Raw genomic sequence first — 22811 nt, forward strand, 5'->3', positions numbered from 1 at the left:
GCACACAGCATCGCCGCTGTCCAGGCCTGCGGAACAAAGCCACATGTGACCAGGTGCTCCAGGGATGCACAGGCAGGAGACAGGTTGATCACAGCAGGCACGGTCCTGAGATCTGATGTGGTCTCCTGTGTGTTTTTGAGCGGTGGACTGCCCTCTCTTCTGCAGCAGTGCTTAATTCTAAAATTAAATTCTATAGTTCTCCTAACAATTTTAACTCTAAACCTGTCTTGGAGCTTTATTCATTGTCTGACTCCAGGACAGCAGGGATTGCTCCCAGCCCCGTGGCTCCATGGCATGCACCATGTGAGCCTACGTGAGCCCGTGTTTGTGAGAGCGCCCGGCTGTGGGTCAAGTCGAGCCCGAGGGCAGTGACCACCGTCATGGGTCAGGTGGGCTAACAGAAGTGCCCGGTGAGCCCAGCAGGACAGCACCGGGTGCTTTGGGGCAACCTCCTATGGCATGAGGGGCTCCAGCCACACTGAGCTCCAAGGTCAAGTTGCTCTGCAGAGTCTCAATTCTATCTAAGTAAAGACTGAACATAAGACAAAAAAGAAAATGATACATGCAAGTTGTGTCGAAGTCTGTTTTGAGAAAAAGCTGTAGATCTGGGTTGGAAGAGACACGGGGCAAAAGTGACCCAGGCGCTCCCTATCCTCCGTGAACTGCCCTGCAACATGACAGCGACACGCGCAGCCAGGGCAGGCCCTGTAAGGTATAGTTCAGGCCAAGGCAGAAAAAGGAAAGACGACCTCAACAGAAGTAGGTTACCTTTATTCAGGCAAGGAGGGGCGAAGTCGGCCTAACGACCAGGCTGAGCTTGGAGAGGGATCAGGGAGGCTCCATATTTATAGGGAGGTTTGTGCAGGTGATAAGGGAAACGTTCATCAGCCGGGATGTTTTGGGTAGTTTTTGGTTGAGATGGCATTGCAGTTGGGCAGGGGTGATAAGTCTTCTGGGCAGGTGTAGGGGGTGTAAGGTTTCTGGACAGGGGGTGTTAAGTCCCAGATAGATATAACCGGCCTGGAGCATCAGGGCGGGACCTAAAGTTCTGTTTTCTTTTCTCTGAAGTTAGATGATTCAGTAAGGGCCTTTGAGACTCCTGTTTTCTTTTCTAGGCCCAAAAGACTCCTTCATTCCAGACCTGAAATCATTGTAAAAAAATGGGAAAAAGGGTGCCGTATCTCTCTGGCTACTTCTTGCTGGATAGGGGCAACGAGTTGGGTCTGGAATGGAGGATCGTCCTAGGGCCCAGGGTCTCCTTTTTCTGAGCTTGGGGTGAGGCTCTCAAGAAGAAGAATGGTCTTGACCTGATCTCGAGAGATGGCCCAAATGCATTCTTGGAGAAACCTTTGAAAGAGATTGAAGAAACAGGGTCCAAATAAGAGGAATAGAATGATAAGTACCAGTGGTCCCAGGAGGGAGCAACCAAGGGAACTGCTTCCGGGGACTGTAAAGGTTTTGTAACTCTTTCCTGCGGCGTTCAATTCTGTCTAAGTTCTTTGACTCTGCCCTGGACTACGCCCATTTCATTAACAAAATAGCACCACTCTTCTCCTAGGAAAAGGCAGGTCCCTCCCTTTTCTGCAGTGAGAAGGTCCAGGGCTCGCCTATTTTGAAGAGCCACAGAAGCTAATGAGTTAATTTGTCTTTGGATTGAAACGAAGGAACCCACTCCCTGCTCCATGTCTTCATTAAGTTCTTGGGACAGCTTGTAGTAGAATTGGGCAGAGGTCGAGCTGCCTCCAATCCTGGTGCCTAGGGCTGCTGCTCTGCCAGTCCCAATCAGGAGAGGGGCTATGACAGCTCGTCTTTTCCTGGGTAAAGTTCCCCTTGTGGGGAGACTCTTTGTTCTACCTCTTCTTCTTTGAGGAATGTTAGGCCCAGGGTCAGGAAGACCAAGATTCAGGTCCAGGGGGATCTGACGGGAGACACAAATATGCACAGGTCCGCAGAGAATGAAGATTCCCGGATTGGTGCATTATTTGTGCTGTTCCAGAGAACCCAAGTGGAACAGAAGGAGGGAGCGGAGTTTGTAAGACCAGTGTAGTTGGGACTAGAATAGTTGATACAGGTTAGATTTGAAGAGGCTGAGAGTAGGACATTGTCAGAGACTGGCCCAATGAGTTGTGTAGTTTTTTGTTGGGAAGGGGAGGTGTAGTTGCCCTGTAAAGGCCAGGTTGAAGGTAAAGGAATTGTTATGACGGTGAGGGAGACAGTGACATGCATATCTAAGACTGGGATGTGTGTTGTGTGTACTGGAAGAATTGGAAGGAAGAGTTGGGAGGTCGGGTAAGGTGTTGGTTGCCAGAGGGACGTTTTAGGACAGGCCGTAACTGGGAAAGGAGGTCTAGGCGTTTATAAGGCTCAGGGGTCGCCTGTAACTGGGAAATTATGTTCTTGATAACTTGTTCTTGTTTCTTTTCCCGATTTTGATCTAGTATCCCGCCCCCGTCTGAGTACCCCCAGTGGGTAATGGGATAGAAACATATGTTTCTTCCATTTGGCTTATGGCAGGTACTCACGAATTTCCCTCTCTGTTGTACCTGAACAGTGAGTAGGAATTTGGACTTCCCGCCCCCAAGGTTCATGGTGCATGGTTTTGGAGCTGTATTATAACATGAGGAATGTACATAGGAATAAATGTCAGAGCAGGGGCAGGGAGTAGCCAGAAGGCTGGGTAGTGCAGCAAGGATGAGGAACAGAGGAGTCATGGGCTGTTAGTTAGGCAGTGCAGAGGAAATAGCACCCTGGGAGTAGAACACAGCTAGCAACGTAGGCGATACCCACGGAAAGACGAAGGCTAGGTGGCCAGTCCTGAGGGAGACAGTTACTAGGCCTACAGCAAGGATTAAGCTTAAGAGTGCTGTTATAGTTAGAGAGACAGGGAGAGGCCAGTGAGGGCGAGGGGAAAGGCCCCAAGTTGGTGGTGGTTTGAGTCTGAGGAGGAACACTGTTTATTAGGATGTAGAATGATGTAGAGAATGAGAGTAAAGAAATCAATTTCGTCTGGAGTCAGGTTGTAGGAGGATCCCTGGAGCCACAGTTGAGACACCAGTGTAGTCAGGTCTTTGGAGGAGGTTCCTGTCGGGGTGCTGGTCCAGAGGTCTTGTAGTAGTTGGGTCAGGAACAGTTGCAGGCTGAGAGTCCAGGTCATTCAGTGTCTTCTTCGATGGTGGACAGAGGTTGTCGCTGGGTGAATTTTAAGGAGGTGGGTCCTGTGAGGGAGACCCGATAGGTGTCATTTAAGGAGGGCAGCGCAGGATCGGAGGTGACCCGTTTTAGGCGAGACGGGTGTACTCAGGAGGTGACCTCGAGTTTATCTGCAGTTGGGGTGAGGAGGATGATTTTGAATGCTCCCTGCCACTTTGGGGTTAGGTCACCCTGGGGATTATCAGACAGATAGACCATGTCCCCAATTTGTAAAGGAGGCAAGGAGGCTTGGGGGTCAGGGGCAGGAAAGTTGTGGTTGACGTATTTCCAGAGGGCATTGCGGAGTTCTGCCAGCAGAGGGGCGTGTAAGAAGCTTGGTATGGGAGGAGGTTCAGGGTGGCGTCCAGGAGGGAACATGGGCCTCCACACATCACCTCAAAGGGGCTCAGCCCCAGGGGTTTTCTGGACAAAGCCCGTATTCAGAGGAAAACAATCGGCACAAGTTTAGTCCAATCCAGATGTACTTCGAGGGTTAGTTTGGTAAGGGTTTCTTTGATTTTTCTATTCATCCTTTCTACCTTTCCTGAGGACTGGGGACTGTATGGAACGTGAAATTTCCAGGGTATCTGTAAGAATTGGACCAGTTGTTGGGTGACCTCGGATGTAAATTCCGGGCCATTATCAGACTGTAGGGATGAAGGTAGGCTACACCTGGGATAATTTTTGTGAGGAGGATTTGGGCCCCGGTGTGGGCTCTTGTGTTTCTGGTGGGGAATGCTTCTACCCACCCTGAAAAGGTGTCCAAAAGGACCAGGAGGTATCTAACTCTCCGGACCAGGGGCATATGAGTACAGTCTATCTGCCAATCCTGTGTTGGGAGGCTGCTTTGCATTTGATGGGTTGGAAAGGATGTCGGTTTTAGGTTGGAATTGGGGTTAGTACGTTGACATGTTTGACAGGAGCAGGTAAGGTTATCTAAATATTGTTGGTCAGCATTGGATATGGGAAAGTGGTTACAGAGGAACTGTCGGAGTGTCTTGGATGAGGGAGGAAAAAGTGAGTGTAGATAAGAGAGGATTTCTGTGGTGGAGGGAGGGTCGGGTGGAGTCAGAGCTAGGATGACAGGGGACTGGAGGGAAGGATGGGACAGGGCTGTCTCCTTTCCTTCTGGTCTGCAGCATTGTTGTGGCTGATACGACACTTCCCTTTTGATGCCCCTACAGTGGAGGATGGCGGCTTTGTTTGGTAAGAGTGCTGCCTCTAGGAGTTTGTGGATCAGGTCTGAATTAATAATGGGGGGTCCCTTTTGGGTTAGGAAACCTCTTTCCCTCCATATTAGGATGTTTGAGTGAAGTACGTTATAGGCATATTTGGAGTCTGTGTGGATGTTAACCCTTAGATTTTTAGCCAGAGTTAAAGCTCTGGTGGCTTCCCAGTTAAAGGCTTTCCTGGTGGCTCAGAGGATAAAGCGTCTGCCTGCAAAGCAGGACCCCGGGTTTGATCCCTGGGTTGGGAAGATCCCCTGGAGAAGGAAATGGCAACCCACTCCAGTATTCCTGCTTGGAGAATCCCATGGACAGAGGAGCCTGGCGGGCTACAGTCCACGGGGTTGCAAAGAGTCGGACAGGACTGAGGACTTCACACACACACTCAAAGCTCTGGTGAGAGCTATCAGTTCTGCCTGTTGGGAGGTGGTGTGAGGTGGCAGAGGTGAAGCTTCAGTTGTCTGGGTTAAGTGATTGTGACAAAAGTCCCCTGGATGATGGCGTATTCTGCTGCAAAGGGTGGGGATTTTTGAGAGCTGCCATCAACGAACCAGTGTGGGGTGTCTGGGTCTAGGATGGGCTGATCTGTTAAATGTTGGAAGGGGTTTTGGGTAAGATCTACTGTTAGGCTGCAGCTATGTAGGAGGGAGTCTGTTGTAGAGGACGTGGGTAATAAGCTGGCGGGGTTAAGGGGAGAGCAGGGGGAGAATGAGAGCTGAGGGTCGAGGAGAAAAGTATGTAGGACCTGTACCCTGGAAGGGGGAAGGGAGAGGAAAGCCGGATGTGATAGTAAGTCTCCGAAGGTGTGTGGAGAACAGACTGTTAAAGGGGCATGCCTAGAGGGTTTATTTGCTTCGGGTACGAGGGCTGCGATAGCAGCCGTGGCCTGTATACAGGGCCTTGGTCACCATGTCAAGCTGTTTTGATAGATAGGCTATGGGAGCCCAGGTGTCTCCGGCCCGCTGACACAGAAATCCCAGGGCCTGTGCTTGGTTGGAGTGTGCAAAGAGAAAGAATGGTCTAGTGTGATCTGGCAGGTGGAGAGTTGGCACTCAGAGGAGGCTGTGGGTGAGCTGGCGAAGAGGATTGGCCAGCGAGGAGGGGTTAAAAAGGGGCTCATCCGGACATCCTTTAGTGGCCTCACAGACAGGCTTTGCAAGGAGGGAGAAGTTAGGGATCCAGATACGGAAAAAGTTGAGGAGGCTGAGGATAGACAGGAGCCCCCTTTTCGTTTTTGGAAGTGGACCGTTAATCAAGGCCTGGATTCTATCTGGGGGAATCGTTCTTTGTTGGTGGGATATGGAGAGCCCCATGTAGGTGATGATTGTCTGGGCTATATGGGCCTTAGATTGGGATACCCGAAAACCCCAGGATCCCAGGGCCCCAAGGAGTTTGGCAGTATGTTGGCGGCAGAGTTTTCGGGTTGGGCTACAAAGGAGGAGGTCATCTACAAATTGCAGGAGATGACTCAGGGATAGGTCGAGTGTCTGTAGGTCCTTTTGTAAATCCTGTCCAAAAAAGTGGGGACTGTCTCTGAACCCCTGGGGGAGAACTGTCCATGTTAGTTGTTGGGAAACGTGAGTCTCGGGATCTTGCCAGGTGAAGGTTGTGAGGGGGGGTGGAGCGGGATGGTGAAAAAGGCGATCTTTGAGATCTAATACCATGAAGTGGGTTGCAGTCAGGGGTATGGCGGAGAGAAGGGTATAAGGGTTAGGGACTACTGGGAATGTCGATGTGATGGCCTCAATGACTTTCACAGATCCTGGTTCAGGATCCTGGACCTGATCCTGGTCCCTTCCTTACTGCCAGAGTAGGGGTGTTGTGTGGTGAATGGGTAGGAATTAGGATAGAGGCTTGAAGAAGACGGTCTACGATAGGCTTAAGTCCCTTGTGGGCCTCCGGGGTGAGAGAGTACTGTTGTTGGGTGATTATAGTCAAGGGGTCTTTTAGGGTAATGTGGACTGGGAGATGATGTTTGGCTACGGATGGGTGATCAGTGTCCCAGACTTGGGGGTCTGAGGTGGGTAGATCCAAGGGAAGGTCAGGGTGAGGGATAGGGACCGTCCAGGTGCCATCTGCATGCAGAATATAGAGACTGTATCGAGAGGGGTATGGTCATAAAGACCCCCAATTTGGATAACAAACCTCTCCCTAGGAGTGCCATCGGGCACTGAGGCATTATGAGGAATGAGTGTATAAGGGTCGATTTTCCAAACTGACAGAGTAATGGAGGGCTGATTTTTGGCCTTAGGGGAACTCCAGAGACCCCCCTTGATTGTGAGTTCTGAGTAGTGAGTTGGGCCAGAGTAGGAAGTTAAGAGAGAGAAAGTAGCTCCAGTGTCTACTATAAAAGAGGTCGTTTTTCCAGCCCTACCCCATCTACCCTAAGTTCTGAGCTCATGTTTGGGACAGGGGCTGGGTGGCTGGAACCTGGGCCGCATCATTGGAACAACTTTCTTAGGGTTGGGCTGGGGTTCTAGGGAAAAGTGGGGATTTCTCCAGAGGCGTCAGGGCATCCCTGGGGACACTCCATCTTCCAGTGTCTCCATTGGCCACAGGTTGGGCATGCTTTTGGGGGGCCGCGGGTTTGGGCATGCCTTTGCCCAGTGTCCTGAACTGGTTGCATCAGAAGCAGGGTCTGGGGGAGGGGGGTCTTAAATCCCGTTCTGGGATGACTTGGGCCAGGTTGAACTCTTTCCTTAATTGCTGCCGCCAAAAAGGCATATTTAGCTTTTCTCTCACGTGCCTTTTCTCTTAGCCTCCTCCTCTCTATTACTGAACACCTTGAAGCCTACTTCTAGAAGGTCTCTTTGAGGGGTCTCAGGGCCCTTTTCTAGTTGTCGAAACTTGCGTCTGATGTCAGGGGCGGACTGGCTGATGAATTGAATGTGAAGGTAGAGTAAGCCAGCAGGGGTGGTGATATCTAGGTTGGTATACTTCTGGACTGCCTCTGTGAGGCGGGCCGAGAATAAGGCTGGATTTTCATCTGCCCATTGGGTGATTTTCCTGACTTTATCATAATTGACATGGATATGAGTATTTTCCTGCATCTCTTCTAGAATGCAGGTAATCATATGATTCTCCTGATACCTGGGTCACCGGGCTGGTAAGTCCAGTGGGGATCTAACGGAGGCACCGCCTCATCAGCACCTGGGCTCTCCCAGTCTTGCTTATGTAAATGATCAGCATGGACTTTTGCAGCTTGCCAGATATGGTCTTTTTCATCAGGGGTGAGAGTGGCATTTAGGATATAATAGACGTCACTCCATGTGAGGTTATAGGCCTGTGAGAGTCTCAGGAATTCTTTCCTGGATCTGGTAGGATTTTCAGAAAATGATCCTAACGTTTCTTCTATCTGGCTCATATCTGACAATGAAAATGGCACGTGGACTCGGGTGGGGCCCTCTGGTCCTGCCACCTCTCTCAGGGGATCGTGTTGGGTACATGACCGTGTGGCAGTGGGGGAAGGAAGTGGGGGAAGGAAGTGGGGAGGGGGGAGTCGGGGAGATGGGGCAGTGGGGTTGAGGGGGCGTCAGGAGAGGTTTCTGGGCCAGTAGGAGAGTTGGATGAAGGGGAAGGAGAGGGTTGGCGGGTGGCGGGTAGAGAGGGGGCTCGTCTGCGGGTTGAACTCCTGGGGCAGGTGCGGAAGGTCTCGGGTCTGTGGTTAGTTTAGGAAGAGCCCGTTTGCTTGGGAGGCAAGGTGCATAGAAGGACCTCGTGGGTGGAGCGGGCCTTGCATAGGGAGGGCCTGCTCCAAAGGGCCCAAAAGCCTTGGGCATATGGGACCTCCGACCACTTGCCATTCTGTTTAAGGAAGTTGATGAGATTTTGAAGAATGTTCAAGTCAAATGTGCTGACTTCAGGCCAGCGGTCTTGATTGTCTAATTGGTATTGAGGCCAAATCTGTATACAGAGTTGTTTTAAACAGTTAGCTTTGAGTTCAGTGAGTGACAGTGGTTTGAGATTTTTGAGAACACAGGTCAGAGGGGAATCTTTTGGGACGGATTGGCCAGACCCCATAATTGAAAGGCAAGCAGAGGCTCCTATTGAGAGCTCGAGTCCTCACCCGTAGTCGTAATAGGAGTTATGAGAAGAGAGCTCTGTGTTGAGGTGGAGCATCCCCCACCGTCACCTAGAGAGTGCCCCTGGGCTGGGGGTCCCCGGGACCCGGAGAGGACTGAGTTCTAGGACGCCTCTAGAACACCGTCCGGATCTTACCTTAATCTAGGGGCCGGCTTGAGTGGAGTGTTGCATGTAGAGCAGTCGAATGGCAGGAGTTCTCTATTCTGGAGGTCGTCAGAAAGAGAGAGAGAGGGAAAGGGGGTAGAGCCGAGGCCTGGGGGTACGCAAAGCACCAATAAAGCCTTAGGCCAAGGCTTGAACCCCTCACGAAGGCACTAGTGTCCCGGAGGGGAACTTGAGCCCTGGCAGAAAAGTGAGCTCGGAGGATGTTCGCGCTCCCGGATTCCTGGAAAAGGGAAAACATGAGAGTGAGGGAGAGTGAGAGGGAGTGAGCCGAGTGCCTCGCCCTTTCCAGGTTTCGGCACCAAGAACGTAAGGTATAGTTCAGGCCGAGGCAGAGAGAGGAAAGACGAGCTCAACAGAAGTAGGTTACCTTCATTCAGGCAAGGAGGGGCGACAGTCGGCCTAAGCACCAGGCTGAGAGCCAGAGGGACCAGGGAGGCTCCATATTTATAGGGAGGTTTGTGGAAGCGATAAGGGAAACGTTAATCAGGCGGGATGTTTTGGGTATTCTTTAGTTGAGATGGCATTTGTAGTTGGGCAGGGGGTGATAAGTCTTCTGGGCAGGTATAGGGGGTGGAAGGTCTCTGGACAGGGGGTGATAAGTCCCAGATAGATGCAACCGGCCTGGAGCATCAGGGCGGGACCTAAAGTTCTGTTTGTTTTCTCTGAAGTTAAATGATTCAGCAAGGGCCTTTGAGACTCCTGTTTTCTTTTCTAGGCCCAAAAGACTCCTTCAGGCCCAAGTGTGATTCTGATGACGACAGTGTCACCAGCTGGAGGGGCCTCTGGCTGCCTGGACCCCTGAATGACCGTGTGCCACAGGCCCCCTGCACAGGCTCCCAGGGTAGGGCAGCTGCTGCTGCTGCTGCTAAGTCGCTTCAGTTGTGTCTGACTCTGTGCGACCCCATAGACGGCAGCCTTCCAGGCTCCCCCGTCCCTGGGATTCTTCAGGCAGGAACACAGGGTAGGGCTGGAGGCCCCTGTTTCCACGGATCCCCCACCGCAGACCATCACCAGGAGGCCCCTCTTCCAGCAGAGGGCACGGGCAGCTGAGAGGAGACCTGGTTAGGTGTATATGTGCCCGGGGGATCACCCACATATGAGTCTCCCTCACCGTGAGCAGACCCTCAGACCAGGCCCCCCAGGCATGCTGACTCAGACCTGCCAACTTGGGGCCCAGTTGAGAATGGTATTCCGCCTCCCCCGACCACCCCCGAGAGCAGCTGCCTAGAAGGCCTGTCTAGTTAGAGCCAGACATGAAACAATGGACTGGTTCCAAATTGGAAAAGGAGTCAGGGCTGTATATTGTCACCCTGCTTATTTAACTTATACGCAGAGTACATAGTGCAAAATGCTGGGCTGGTTGAAGCACAAGCAGAAATCAAGATTGCCAGGAGAAATATCAATAATCTCAGATATGCAGATGACACCACCCTTATGGCATAAAGCGAACGGAAACTAAAGAGCCTCTTGATGAAAGTGAAAAATAGAATGAAAAAGCTGGCTTAAAGCACGACAAACAAAAAACTAAGATCTTGCCTGCGTCCCAGATGTCTCAGCTTTTTGGCAGGATAGCCCTCACAGGGACAAGGAGGCAGGAGGCTGGGCTGCTCCGCGGGCTGGCCGTTCTGTCAAGGCCTCTGTCAATCCCTAGTCTGGTTTCTGAGATAGGATGACCTCCCGCTCCCGACAAGTGCCTTCCCCACCCACCTCCCCTCCCCCTAGCGGAGTGCAAGCCAGAGACGTGCAGGAGGGATGAGTCTTCCAGGCCCAAGGCCACGTCATTGGTTCCAGGTTCACATGCTCCTGTGTGTGTGAGTTGCTCAGTCATGTCCAACTCTTAGTGACCCCATGGACTGTCGCCCGCCAGGCTTCTCTGCCCACGGATTTCTCCAGGCAAGAATACTCGAGTGGGTTGCCATTCCCTCTTCCAGGGGTTCTTCCGGAGTATCCTAAAGTGCAGGCAGATTCTTTACCGTCTGAGCCACCGGGGAATCCCATCTGCTCCTTTAGTAGCAAACAATCCCCATTCTTTTAGCCTCTGAATGCTTTTTTCGAACCCCTTATCAGCTGAGCCAGTGAAAATCCAACAGCAAAATGGCAACTGGGTGGCCGATACTCCATGCGCGAAAACGATGGAGTGAAGGAGTGTGGGGCCTCCACTCACATGCCACCAGTCAAGTCCCGAGATTTTGTGCCAAATGGCAACAAACCGGGATTTGTGACTAGTGTGCATATTTTATGAAGCAGGTGGGACTCAGTGCTCTCCGAAAACCATACTCACCTCCTGAATTTAGCAGTCTGCCTCCAAAAGCTTCCCAGGTGACTCAGAGATAAAGAATCTGTCTACCCAGCAAGAGAGGCAAGTTTGGTCCCTCGGTGGAGAAGACCCCTGGAGAAGGGAATGGCAACACACTCCAGGATTCTTGCCTGGGAAATCTCAGGGACGGAGGAGCCTGATGGTCTACCGTCCATGGCGTCTTAAAAGAGTTGGACCCAACTCAGCAAATAAAACAGCAGCAGCCACCTCCAAAGTGGGGAGGGGCTGGGGAGCCGGCTCTGTAAACACTTGTTCCTCTGCCCCAGGGACATCCATGGCTGTTGAGCAGCCTTCACTGAGAACCCACTGTGTTTAGAATGGCTGACCTTCACACCATGGAAGAGCAGGGACTTCGTCAGAACAAAACACCCTTGTTTACTGACCCCTCGAAGAAGGGAACTGCACCCTCTCTCCCTCCCTCACCCCCACCCCAGGGGGCCCAGCCTCAGTATGGACAGTCCCCTGGGGTTCCCATGAAGCCTGAGCAGCTGGCTGGGCTCTGCTCTCAGCCTGTGTACCTCCCCCTCAGGCTGACTCTGGCGCATTCTGGAAGGTGGGGACCTGAACCCTCAGGTGTGTGCTGACCAGCTAAGGCCCAGGCTTCTGGACCTGTCCCCAGGGCACCTGCCCTCAGCCTCCTGCTCACAGCCCTCCTTGGAGCTCCTTGTGGGAAAATACCCAATTTTAAACTTTGACCCTCAGTCACTCTCAGACCTGGTGGCCTCTGGCCTGTATATTCTAGCCCTGGGCCTGGAAGCCTCTACCAGGAGAGGAGGTCAGAGTTCAGATGAGGAAGCAGAGGAAGAAAGCACTGCCCCAGGGTTGGGGTGAGGAGGGGGAGGACAGGAGGGGCATCTGTGCTCCTGGAGTGTCCTGGTGCTGAGGGCCAATCTTCTCAGGCCAGGAGGGTGGGAAGACCCTTGAACCTTCTGACCCCTACTCAGGGCTGAGTGAGTCTCTGAACAGGGTGGCATTGGGGGAGTGTTCTGGGGGGATGCAGTTGACTAAAAGAAAACCACACAGTGAGAGAGCTATGATGGAGTTAGAGAATCCGTCCCAAGAGATGGAGGAGGCCAGGTCGTGGGGCTTCTGGCCAGGAGTACAGGTGGGCTTTCCTGGTGCTCTAGTGGTAAAGAACCCGCCTACCAGTGCAGGAACCGTAAGAGACCTGGGTTCGATCTCTGGGTTAGCAAGATCCCCTGAGGAGGGCATGGCAACCCACCCCAAAATTCTTGCCTGGAGAATCCAATAGCTACAGGCCATAGGGTCGCATTTTGGACACAAATGAAATACCTTGGAATGATGCACAGATGATGAAGGATACGTCTGGGTGAAGGTGACTCTACTGCTTGCCACAAAGAACAGATATATCACAAGTTAAGGGTGACAGTGCTTTTCTTTTGTGGGAAAATGCAAGCAGCTGGGGTCATTGAAATTCTTCCTGAGTCACGCATCTAACCATCTAAGGGGTTGCTTGTCCAGATACACAGAGTCCGTTAACATCTCTAATTCCTGTCTGAGCACAGAAGTGCACTGTGAGTCCGCGGCTGCAGTGTATCAACCTTTGCAGAACTGGACAGTGAGCAAGACACTCTGTGCTCCTCTTTTGTGTGCAGGGTCAAGCCCAGCAGGCTGCAGCCCCCAACTGAGTCACTCAGGGATGGCCCCTCGGCCTTGGTGACCATCCAGGAGCCCCTGGGAGCTCCCCCTCTTCTCCAGATGGTCTTGGGGTGACAGTCCTCCCAGGAAAGGCAGCATGGTGGTGCCAGGACCCACAGCCCCTCCCCTGGGAGAGGCCGGGGATGGGTCAGAAGGGGGAGATGATGGCCTTCAAAGGACCCAGGGTTTTGCACTTAGAGCCCGTGGGCATTTCAGCCTGGCCCCAGCCCTTCCACCCACTGCCCCGGGGCCTTGGGGAAGCCTAAGATAGCCAAGGAGGGGTCATTCTACTGTCCCTTCTCCTCTCATCAACCCTGCTCTCTCTAACCTAATAAAAACTGCTGTTTATTCTTAACGAACATATTATTCTCTGATTACTTGAGCACAGGATTGTTATAGAAATACTGGAGGAAAAAAAGGTTGAAGAAACTGTAAAAACCTGTAGTTCCCAGACTCAGACTTACTTCCTGATGACATTTTATGTTCGTCTAGCTTTTCTGGAAGTATATGTTTCTATGGATTCAAAAGGAAGGGGCTTCCCAGGTGGCACTAGAACCTGCCTGCCAATTCAGGAGCTATAAGCACATGCAGGCTCGATCCCCGGATCGGGAAGATCTCCTGGAGGATCGCATGGCAACCCACTTCAGAATTCATGCCTGGGAAATCCCATTACAGAGGAGCCTGGCAGCTGCACGCCAGTGGGTCCCAAAGAGTCAGACGCCATTGAAACGACTTAGCATGCAGGCAGGTACGCATTCAACGGGAAATTGGGATGATGCTGTCTGCACAGTTGGGGTTTAACCTGCCTGGTTCTGCTGATGCCCCGACAGCACTGTCAGACGTGTCCAGCCTCACCACAGCCCCTCAGTCCACACCAGACACGTCCACACACAGGAGCAGTTATGGAACCTGTAACTGATGCAGCTGCGGTCACAGGAACACCCCAACCAGATTCTCTGCTTCCCCGCAGACCCTCAGGTGATCCCAGGAGCACTGGCTCCTCCAGGCTCAGCGGCACTTCCAGGACCAGGGCCCCTCTCTGCCACACGACAGACCCCAGGGACCCCCCCCCTTCCAGCAGCCCCTGAAGAAGGTTTTCCCAGCTCCTGCCTCCCCCAGGAACAGCTGAGGAGTCTCCCTCTGTCCTCAGCGCTCTTTCTGAGATGCCTCTCGGAAATTCCCGCGGAGGGAGGGCATCTCCCGGGATCAGAAGGAGCCGCATCCCGGGCCCTGGCCTGCCCTCTCTTTGGTCTGGGGTTAGAGTCTTCCCAGAGAAGCATCCTGATTCTCGGGTAATTCTGGGAATGGAGGCAGAAAGTTGAAAGGAGAGAGCAGACTCTGTGTGTGAAGGTTCCTCCACCACCTTCTCTGGGGGTCACGCGGGGTGACTAGGGCAAGAGAGAGCCGGAAGTCAGGGTGTATGGGCCAGTGTCACGCTCAGTGGGATGAAGGGAAGCCTCTTTGAAGGGCTCTAACTTTTATGTATGTTTTTGTAACTGCATGTCCCTCCCAGGCCTGCTGGTCCAGGGACTTCCCGGGATTGGGGCATAAGCCTCACCCCCCTGGCACTGGTTCCCACTCAGCCCTCCACAAATGTTTGTTGAATAAACTAGAGTTGATTTGGGAAAGAATTCACACTGTTAGAACAAAGTACTTTAAACAAATCTATAAATAACAACACAAAATCAACCAACCAACACAAAAATGGACTTCTCCTACACCCCAAATTCCCTTGCTAAGGATGCCTCTCACCTTACAGGTGAGGATGGTGTGGGGAGCAGGTTTGAATACCCCAAGTCATCTGGCACTCTGGCAGTTTCCAAGGGTGCTCCCCCAGGCCCCAGATTAGCCAGGCCAGTCCCCCAGGAAGGTCTGAGTCGGCTCAGGGACTCACGTCCGGTATCCCCAGCTCCTGTGCCTGCACCCCACCAATGACTTTCCTGCCACAACTCTGGGTGATGCCAGGGAGCTCGTCACACTTGCACAGGACTTGCCTTCCAAGGTAAACACCCGACTGGGCCCCACCGGGGGAAGGACACCCACTCTGCGCTCAGAGGCATTAGAACAAGGGGGAACTTACTCTTTGGGGACCAGGGAGAAGCGCAGGCTGGTAAGCCAGTGCCGAGGCAGGGGGACAGCAGCAGGATGGGTGCTTAACTGAAGAAAGCGAGCAGGCGGTGCCTCAGTCAGGGCCACCAAGGGATGGGGTCACCAACCCCCTCATGGCACTGCGCATCCTGTACATAAACCACAGTGCTTGTGAGCACACCAGAGGACTCCCTCTCGGGATACCATCCCCGGAGACTTACTTTCTGTTTACCTCTTATTTCACTTCTATGCACAGTACATCATGCGAATTGCCCGGCTGGATGAAGCACAAGCTGGAATCAAGACTGTTGGAAGAAATACCAACAACCTCATAGATGCAGACGATACCACTCTAAATGGCAGAAAGTGAAGAGGAACCAAAGAGCCTCCTGATGAAGGTGAAAGAGGAGAGTGAAAAAGCTGGCTTAAAACTCAACATTCATAAAACTAAGACCATAGCATCTGATCCCATCACTTCAGGGCAAAGAAAGGGAAAAAAATGGAAGCAATGACAGATTTTCTGTTCTTGGGCTCCAAATTCACTGTGGGTGGTGACTGCAGCCATGAAATTAAAAGACACTTGCTTCTTTCAGAAGGAAGGAAAGCTATGCCCAACCTACACAGCATGTTCAAAAGCAGAGACATCACTTGCTGACAAAGTTCCATATAGTCAAAGCTATGGTTTTTTCAGTAGTCATGGACAGATGTGAGAGTTGGACCATAAAAAGCTGAGTGCTGAAGAATTGATGCTTTTGAATGGTGGTGCTGGAGAAGACTCTTGAGAATCCCTTGGACAGCAAGGAGATCAAACCAGCCAATCCTAAAGGAAATCAACCCTGAATATTCACTGGAAGGACTAATGCTGAGCTGAAGCTCTATTCTGTCCGCCACTTGATGAGAAGAGCTGACTCACTGGAAAAGACCCTGATGCTGGGAAAGATTGAAGTCAAAAGGAGGAGGCAGCAGAGGATGGGGTGGTTGGACAGCATCACTGACTCAATGGACACAAATCTGAGCGAACTCTGGGAGAGAGTGAAGGACGGGGTGCCTGGCATGCTGCTGCCCATGGGGGTCACAGAGCCAGACACAACTTAGCAACCCAACAACAACAGCTTTTGTAAATGCTAGGCAATGAACAGGTTGTCATGATAAGGGGGAAACAGTGCTCTAATGTTTAAATCACCTAGTGAGCCCTTCCCCTTCCAGGCAGAGCTGCCTCCCGCTGACTACTGTGGCCACTGAATCTCCATTCCTGTTGCCCCATCAGCAAGGTGACCTAAGGTACACTGACAGGGCTCGTCCCCAGAGGGGAGAGGAGAGCGTCCAGTTGGCGGTGGCCTGCGCGCCAGGGTCTGGGCAGCCCGGAGGCATCAGGGACCCTGGAGGGAGCTGTGGGGACCACATGGTTCAGCCAGACTGGCGGAGCCCTCCTCCTCCCTGACTCTGAGGGGCCACTGCAGGAGTTAGACCCTCAGGACCGAGTTACTCAATGCACGGCGGGGGCCGGGCCAGAGCCAGACCTACCTCATGATCCCTGAAGCAGCAACAAGCACCCCAGTTATAAGCACTTCCATAAGTAAAATGTTATACTATGTTGAAGAAAATAAAAGAACGTTCAGATAAAGGGAAAGGCATATCTGGGTGTTGGTTGAGGAAGGATGAATACTGAAAATGTGATTCTTTCAAAAAATGAAGTGTAAAGACAAATAATTCCCAAGAGCACTGAAGGCTAGGGCAGCTGGGGAGAAAATAACCCGATGTTGGAGGAATGCAGCCATTTCAGAAAGCAAACATCATGCTTCCGGGTGACTCCATCAGAAAGAGAAATACTAATGGGTGAAGAATTTTAGTCTTACATTTTAAAACTTAAAAGTTTCTAAAGCACGGACATTCCCTGGTACTCTAAAGGTATGGATTTTAAACTTTCACTGCCGTGGCCTGGGTCCAATCCCTAGTTGAGAAATTGAGATCCAACAAGCCACGTGGCATGGCCAGCTTGGCTGAAAACATTCTGGACCTGAGAATGAAAAGACTGTGACGTGAATGCTGACATCTGGACCGAAGGAGCCCTAGGGAGATCACTGAAAAGAAAGAGGAAGGATGTGCATTTCTTGAAGTTTAGAAAAAAGAAGAAAAGAAAATGCAAGATTTTGGTTGGAAAGGGGATATAGGCACTAGGGTGAGGAAGTAAGTAAAACACTCCCCTCCCCTAACCAAGGGCTTCCCAGGCGGCTCAGTGGTAGAGAAGCTGCCTGACAAAGCAGGAGATGTGGGAGGCACGGTCTCAATGCCTGGGTCAGGACGATCTGCTGGCCGAGGAAATGGCAACCGACTCTAGTATTCTTGCCTGGAGAATCCCATGGACAGAAGAGCCTGGTGGGCTGCAGTCCACGGGGTTGCAAAACACCAGACAGGACTCAGCAACTGAGCCCAGCACAGCACTCCTAACCAGAGACAAGAGGAAAAGTTTAAATCTTCCCCACAAGGATGATGTACGTAGGAATGAGCACAAGCGGATTCTTCCTCAGCTGCTCTGGAAATAAGGCGACACTGGACCAGGGCTTTCGAAATATCAAGGAAACAAGAAGCCATGATTCTGGGGCTGTGAACCCAGCCTCAAAGCTCACAAACACAAAGCCCTGTTTAAACACACTCTTAGGCCCATGAGCCCTTGGAGGGTCTGCACTCCGAGACCTGCCCTTCAGTGGGGGTGCCGAGTGTCTGAGATGCCAGCAGACATGTGTTCATGAATGTGGCCACATGCCTCGGGGAAGCTGCTCAACCAGAAAGAGAGAATACAAGTCTACACATGTCAGCATAGGATGGGTGAGGGCTGGTCCACAAGGCTCCCACCCACACCAGCACTGTCTCTGCCCACCTGCCGAGGATTTGCCCAGCCTGGGTCCACAGCCTATGGGACCTCTCCCCTAGTGGCCACAGATACCTCTTTGCCCCTTACTCTGCTCTACACCCTGCCAGCAGGTCACTTTAGGTTCTAGTGGAAGGGGACAGTCCACATGGCACTCAGTTGGCACTGCGGACCTCTGGGCTTCCTCACCCCACCTCCAAACTACCGATAACTGTGGGGTCTCCCTTCTCCATACACCTTCGAGGCTTCTGCTCCCTCATGGAAGGACCTTCAGACTCACTGTCCCCACCCCACTCCTGCCTTCCAGGGGGCTTTATTGGAAGTGCAGGTCTGATGAGGGACGTCCTACACTGAACAGAAACAAACTCTTTCTCCTGCCCCCAACCCCTGCCACAGCATCCCTGCTGGGTCTCTCTCTCTCCCAGGCTCTCTCCTTGGGGGTGCGGGGACAGAGCCAGGCCCAGCCCTGCAGGTGCCCCTTTTTCTCTGGTCACCCTTGGCTCATGACTCCGCTGCCCCAGGTGTGAGCTCCCAGGACACATGCTGCCCGCAGCTGAGGCTGCACACCTGGCCCTCTGCCACAAGGAAGTTGGAGCTGGGAGGGTGTATGCAGGCAGGCTAGGCAGCGGGAAGACGACAGCAGCCTTCCTCCTGGTCTGCAGGAAATCTTGGCGCTGCTGCCGAGAACCCGGAAACTAGCGAGGCTGGACATGGACCAAGGACTCAGTTCAAGTCAGCAGCAGCCGCTTGCCTCCAGCAATTTGAATAAAACAGAGCCTGGAGTCGAACAAAGAGTTGAAACACCTCTGTCCTTCCCCGCCCTTGTGACTCTCACACATTGCCCTTATTCCCCACTTTCAGAGTCTCAAAGAGAGACTTCTACCTTAGTGATTTTTATAAGAACCGAAAGCATTTGTACAAGAGAAACATACACACCCCCGCAAGGACACTCCCGGGTTCCAGCACTTCTCTGAGGTCAGCACCTATTGGACTCCACCCTCTGGGAATGAGGGCACTCAGGTATGCCCCAGGGACACCTGTTTTGGCCACAGAGTGTCTCTATACCCAGCCTGCTAGGACCCTCCCTGGGGAGGGAGCCAGGAAGAGGGGCTCCTTCTGCTCAAGGGCTAATGAAGGACAATTTATAGTTTAAACTCTTTACCACTTGCTCCTACTCACTCTCATTCCTTATCCCTGCCTGTGTCCCCAGCATGACTTCTATCTAGGTGGACCCAACTTGCATTTCTGAAAGATGGAAACAGGCTCTGAGGATTCTCAGTGGGCAGGGCTTGGCCCAGTATCTGTGTGGGGGTAATACACAGCAGGGGACAGGCAGGTCCCCAGATAAACGCAGCGGGGTGAACACACCTGGCTCCCCATAGGAAGATCTGTTCAGACAGAGCTTGAAAGGGGAGAAAGGAACTGGCTCTCCTGGAAAACTGCCACCTACCATTTTCTTTAGAATGATTATCTAATGCCCTGCGTCTAATAAAAATATAATAAGGAATTCACTGTCAAGAAACTCATCTTTTCCCCTGAACTCAGGGCAGTTCCTGAAATTCAAGTTCAGTTCACTTGCTCAGTCATGTCCGACTCTTTGCGACCCCATGAACCGCAGTACGCTAGGCCTCCCTGTCCATCACCAAGTTCCGGAGTCCACCCAAACCCATGTCCACTGTGTCGGTGATGCCATCCAAGCATCTCATCCTCTGTTGTCCCCTTCTCCTCCTGCCCTCAATCTTTTCCAGCATCAGGGTCTTTCCAAATGAGTCAGCTCTCCACGTCAGGTGGCCAAAGTATTGGAGTTTCAGCTTCAACATCAGTCCCTCCAATGAACACCCAGGACTGGTCTCCTTTAGGATGGACTGTCTGGGTCTCCTTGACATCCAAGGGACTTTCAAGAGTCTTCTCCAACACCACAGTTCAAAAGTACCAATTCTTCTGCACTCAGCTTGCTTTATAGTCCAACTCTCCCATCCATACATGACTACTGGAAAAACCATAGCCTTGACTAGTCAGACCTATCTTGGCAAAGTAATGTCTCTGCTTTTATGGGAAACTCGAGTGACTTCCCATAACTTGAGGTTTCCTTTTTGAATACAGGACCTGGGTATCAGACCTGAGGTGCATTGATTCTGAATCCTTCCCGCCTCCTCCTTTCCTGGCTCCGCCCTGGAATCATCATTCGGTTTTGAATGCAGCCGCTCAGACCTGCGCACAGACAGGCTGCAGCTGCCGGCGTGGAGGAGCCGGTTACCAGGTCGCAGGTGAGAGCTGGAGGGGTGGTGGCCGGGGCTCCTAGTGTAGGATCGCACTCAAATAGGGGCTGGGTTGATGCAGATGGAGCGCTGAGCTCCCAGGCTCTGCGCTCTGCCTCTCCGCTGAAGGAGGGAAAAAGACAAAGGCTTCCTGACCTGGTGGGGAACTGCGTCTCTGAGGGGCAGCTCCAGGCTTGACTCTGCCCTTGTCAGGAGGGGCAGAAAGTTGGCATCTTGAGCTCCCGCCTGTCCACCCATCCGCACAAAACCTGCGTCCCGGACCACACCTGGGAACACCGGGACACCTGCTGTCCCGACCACATCTGGCGTGAAACACTTTCACGTCCAGGCCAACACTGCAACTCTCATACTTGTGCACACACACTCACTTTCATGCACATACGCACTTGTGTGCACTCACAAGGGGCACACACGCACACTCAGCCCATTAACTCACAAACACTCATTAAAACAGAGGAAACCTGGAGAGCGGCACTCCACTGACTCGTTCTATGCTCTCCTTTCATTTTTGGTTAAGCTGCAGCAGCAATCTATATTCAATTCACCACGCACTACTGGTGAATGATCTGCAATTTGAAAGCCAGTTTCCACTCCCAGTGCCTGGGGAGCCAGAGCCCCTGGGAGGCCCTCATCCCCTGGAACTAAATAGTGAAGGTGGTGGGGAGGTACAGGCCCCCACCTGCCCGCTGAGGGTGCAACCAGCAGGTGCAAGGACAGGGAGGATTCTCAGAGGAAGAACCTTGTGAAAGAGAGTGAGAAGTAGCCCAGCTGATGGGCTGGCAGGTACTGATGGCCCGTGAGAGCAACAGTGGTTTACAGACTCAGCCCCCAGGCTTGCAGGAACTTATTACTGCCCAGTAGGATCCCTCCTAGCCATAGCAGCAAGGACAGGACACAGCAAAGGCTCCCTGGACTGGGGCATCCCTTCCCTCTGAGCCAGGGTTGGGGCTCCGTTTCAGTGTCTCCTGAAGGTGGTTGGTCGCCTCCCTCCACACTGCTGGTGAAAGGCCTGCCTGGACAGCAGGGGGCTCACCCTCCCATGTAAATACCCAGGTACATACACATTACCACTGAGCCTTTGTGTGGGAAACCTGGTCCAGCTTCTCCTGGTGCTGCAGGAGTGGAGATCCCTGCTGACCGAGAACCCCTGTGCCCCTGGTCAGCTCATAAGCCTCAAAGCCACATACCTGCTGCCTCAGTTTCCCCAAGGTCCTGTGGCAGGACAAAGTGCTGGCAATGGCATGCACTTTCCAAGGTGTTCCACTGACTCCCAAATGTGATCATGTCCCCAGTGACAGCACAAATCCCAGCTGTGTGCCCCAGCTTAATACATGGAGATACCAGCAGCTGTGACAGTGATCTGAGAGAATGATGAATTGTTGCCTCACTTTTCCCAACTCCAGAAACCTCAGGGCCCCTCCAGCTCTTGCCCCATGCATGCTGTCTTCCTGTAGCACCCCCCACCCTCTGCCTTCTCACCCCGCTCTTCCCCTGTTGTGCCCTGGCCTCTCTCTCTCCCATTTTCCTGTCCTTTGCAGCATCAGAGACAAGAGGAGGGACTCAGGCAGAGGAGTGGAAATGCCAAACTTAAAAACCCATCTGAATTTCAGATAACGAATCACTTTGAAATGTAAACATGTGGCAAATATTGCATAAAATATACCTATATTTAAAAATAAGACAGCAGTGGAACCCCAGACTGATAAGGGCGGCAAAGGTGCCTGAGGACACGGGGAGCTCCTCCCACCCCCAGTCCAGCTCCTCCATCCCCAGTCCAGCTCGTCCATCCTTAGACCAGCCCCTCCTTCCCAGTCCAGCTCATCCATCCCCATTCCAGCTCTTTGCAGACACCGCTTCCGAATTCTATAAGGTGGAAAAGTCTGTGTCTCCATTGTACAGATTTGGTTTAGTTGAGACTGCTCTATGGTTTCAAGGATCTACCCCAACCTGGAGTTCTTCCCAGCGCCTAGGCTGTATCATCTGATTATGAGGAGTCAGGCCCACGGTGGTTGGAGTTTGGGGGCAGAGACTGGTGGGAAGGGACCCTGGCATTTCCTTGTCCAGATTCTGGAACCCTCCAGGGGCTTTCCTGGTGAGGAGAACCTCAGGGAGCGCATGAAGTTGGACTGAGAGGCTCGTGTGTGTGAGGGCAGAGCCCCGCCATGGCCTAGGGAAGGCTCAGGGAAGACTGGAGTTTTGGGGGCAGCGGAAGAGCGGCAGGGAGTCCCAGCCAGTGCCCGTCTGGGAACCCACACCTTCAGCAACCTTGGACAACATGACAGAAGATGGCCAGGGCTCACCTGTGCACAGGCCATACTCCCTCAGGAGGACTCCAAGTGGTGGTAGAAAATCTGTGACACTTCCTGCTTTCATAGTCTTCTGGTCCTTTCATTTTTGTGAGAACATACCTATAAATAGCACATCTAGTGACTACAAATGGGTATTTAAGGTGAAGCTAAAACATATACTAATGTTTAAAAAATGAGTCAGTGTAAAATAATTTTAGGACATAGGGTTATATGAAAAGTGAAAGTGTTAGTCGCTCTGTCGTGTCTGACTCTTTGTGACCCCATGAACTGTAACCCACCAGGCTCTTGCATCCATGGGATTCTCTAGGCAAGCTGCTGAAGTGGGTTGCCATGCCCTCCTCCAAGGGATCATCCCGACCCAGGGGTCAAACCCACGTCTCCCTCATTTCAGGCAGATTCTTTACTGTCTGAACCACCAGAGGAGCCCACCAATACTGGAATGGGTAGCCTATCCCTTCTCCAGGGGTCTTCCCAACCCAGGAATTGAACCGGGGTCTCCTGCATTGCAGGTGAATTCTTTACCAGCTGAGCTACCAGGGAAGAACTAATTTTTAGGACATAGGTGCCGGGGTCCTGCCCCGGCTGATCCAGGGTATTCGAAGTGGGGACGGCGTCGGCGACCTATTT

At 52.4% G+C, this 22811-nt stretch overlaps 1 protein-coding gene and 1 long non-coding RNA gene across 4 annotated transcripts in view; one reads left to right on the plus strand and one right to left on the minus strand.

Annotated features, from left to right (window-relative positions):
• LOC113877593 (secreted and transmembrane protein 1-like) overlaps positions 1–22811 on the plus strand; it is a 36938-nt gene that overhangs the window by 4193 nt on the left and 9934 nt on the right. For 2 of the 3 annotated variants that reach the window (XM_027517824.1, XM_027517821.1), the window contains exon 2: positions 19700–19863. In XM_027517824.1, the coding sequence (XP_027373625.1) occupies positions 19792–19863 (72 nt within the window). In that variant the 5' untranslated portion in view covers positions 19700–19791. Of the gene's footprint in view, positions 1–17082; positions 18617–19699; positions 19864–22811 lie in introns of those variants that run through there. The other variant, XM_027517823.1, reaches the window with a different exon arrangement.
• Positions 751–8880, minus strand: LOC113877594. Its single transcript, XR_003506774.1, has 2 exons — positions 8634–8880; positions 751–3215 (listed from the first exon to the last, which is right to left on the minus strand). It is a non-coding gene; the product is annotated as an uncharacterized LOC113877594 (long non-coding RNA).

Source organism: Bos indicus x Bos taurus, chromosome 19, assembly GCF_003369695.1.
Source record: "Bos indicus x Bos taurus breed Angus x Brahman F1 hybrid chromosome 19, Bos_hybrid_MaternalHap_v2.0, whole genome shotgun sequence".
NCBI classification, from domain to species: domain Eukaryota; kingdom Metazoa; phylum Chordata; class Mammalia; order Artiodactyla; family Bovidae; genus Bos; species Bos indicus x Bos taurus.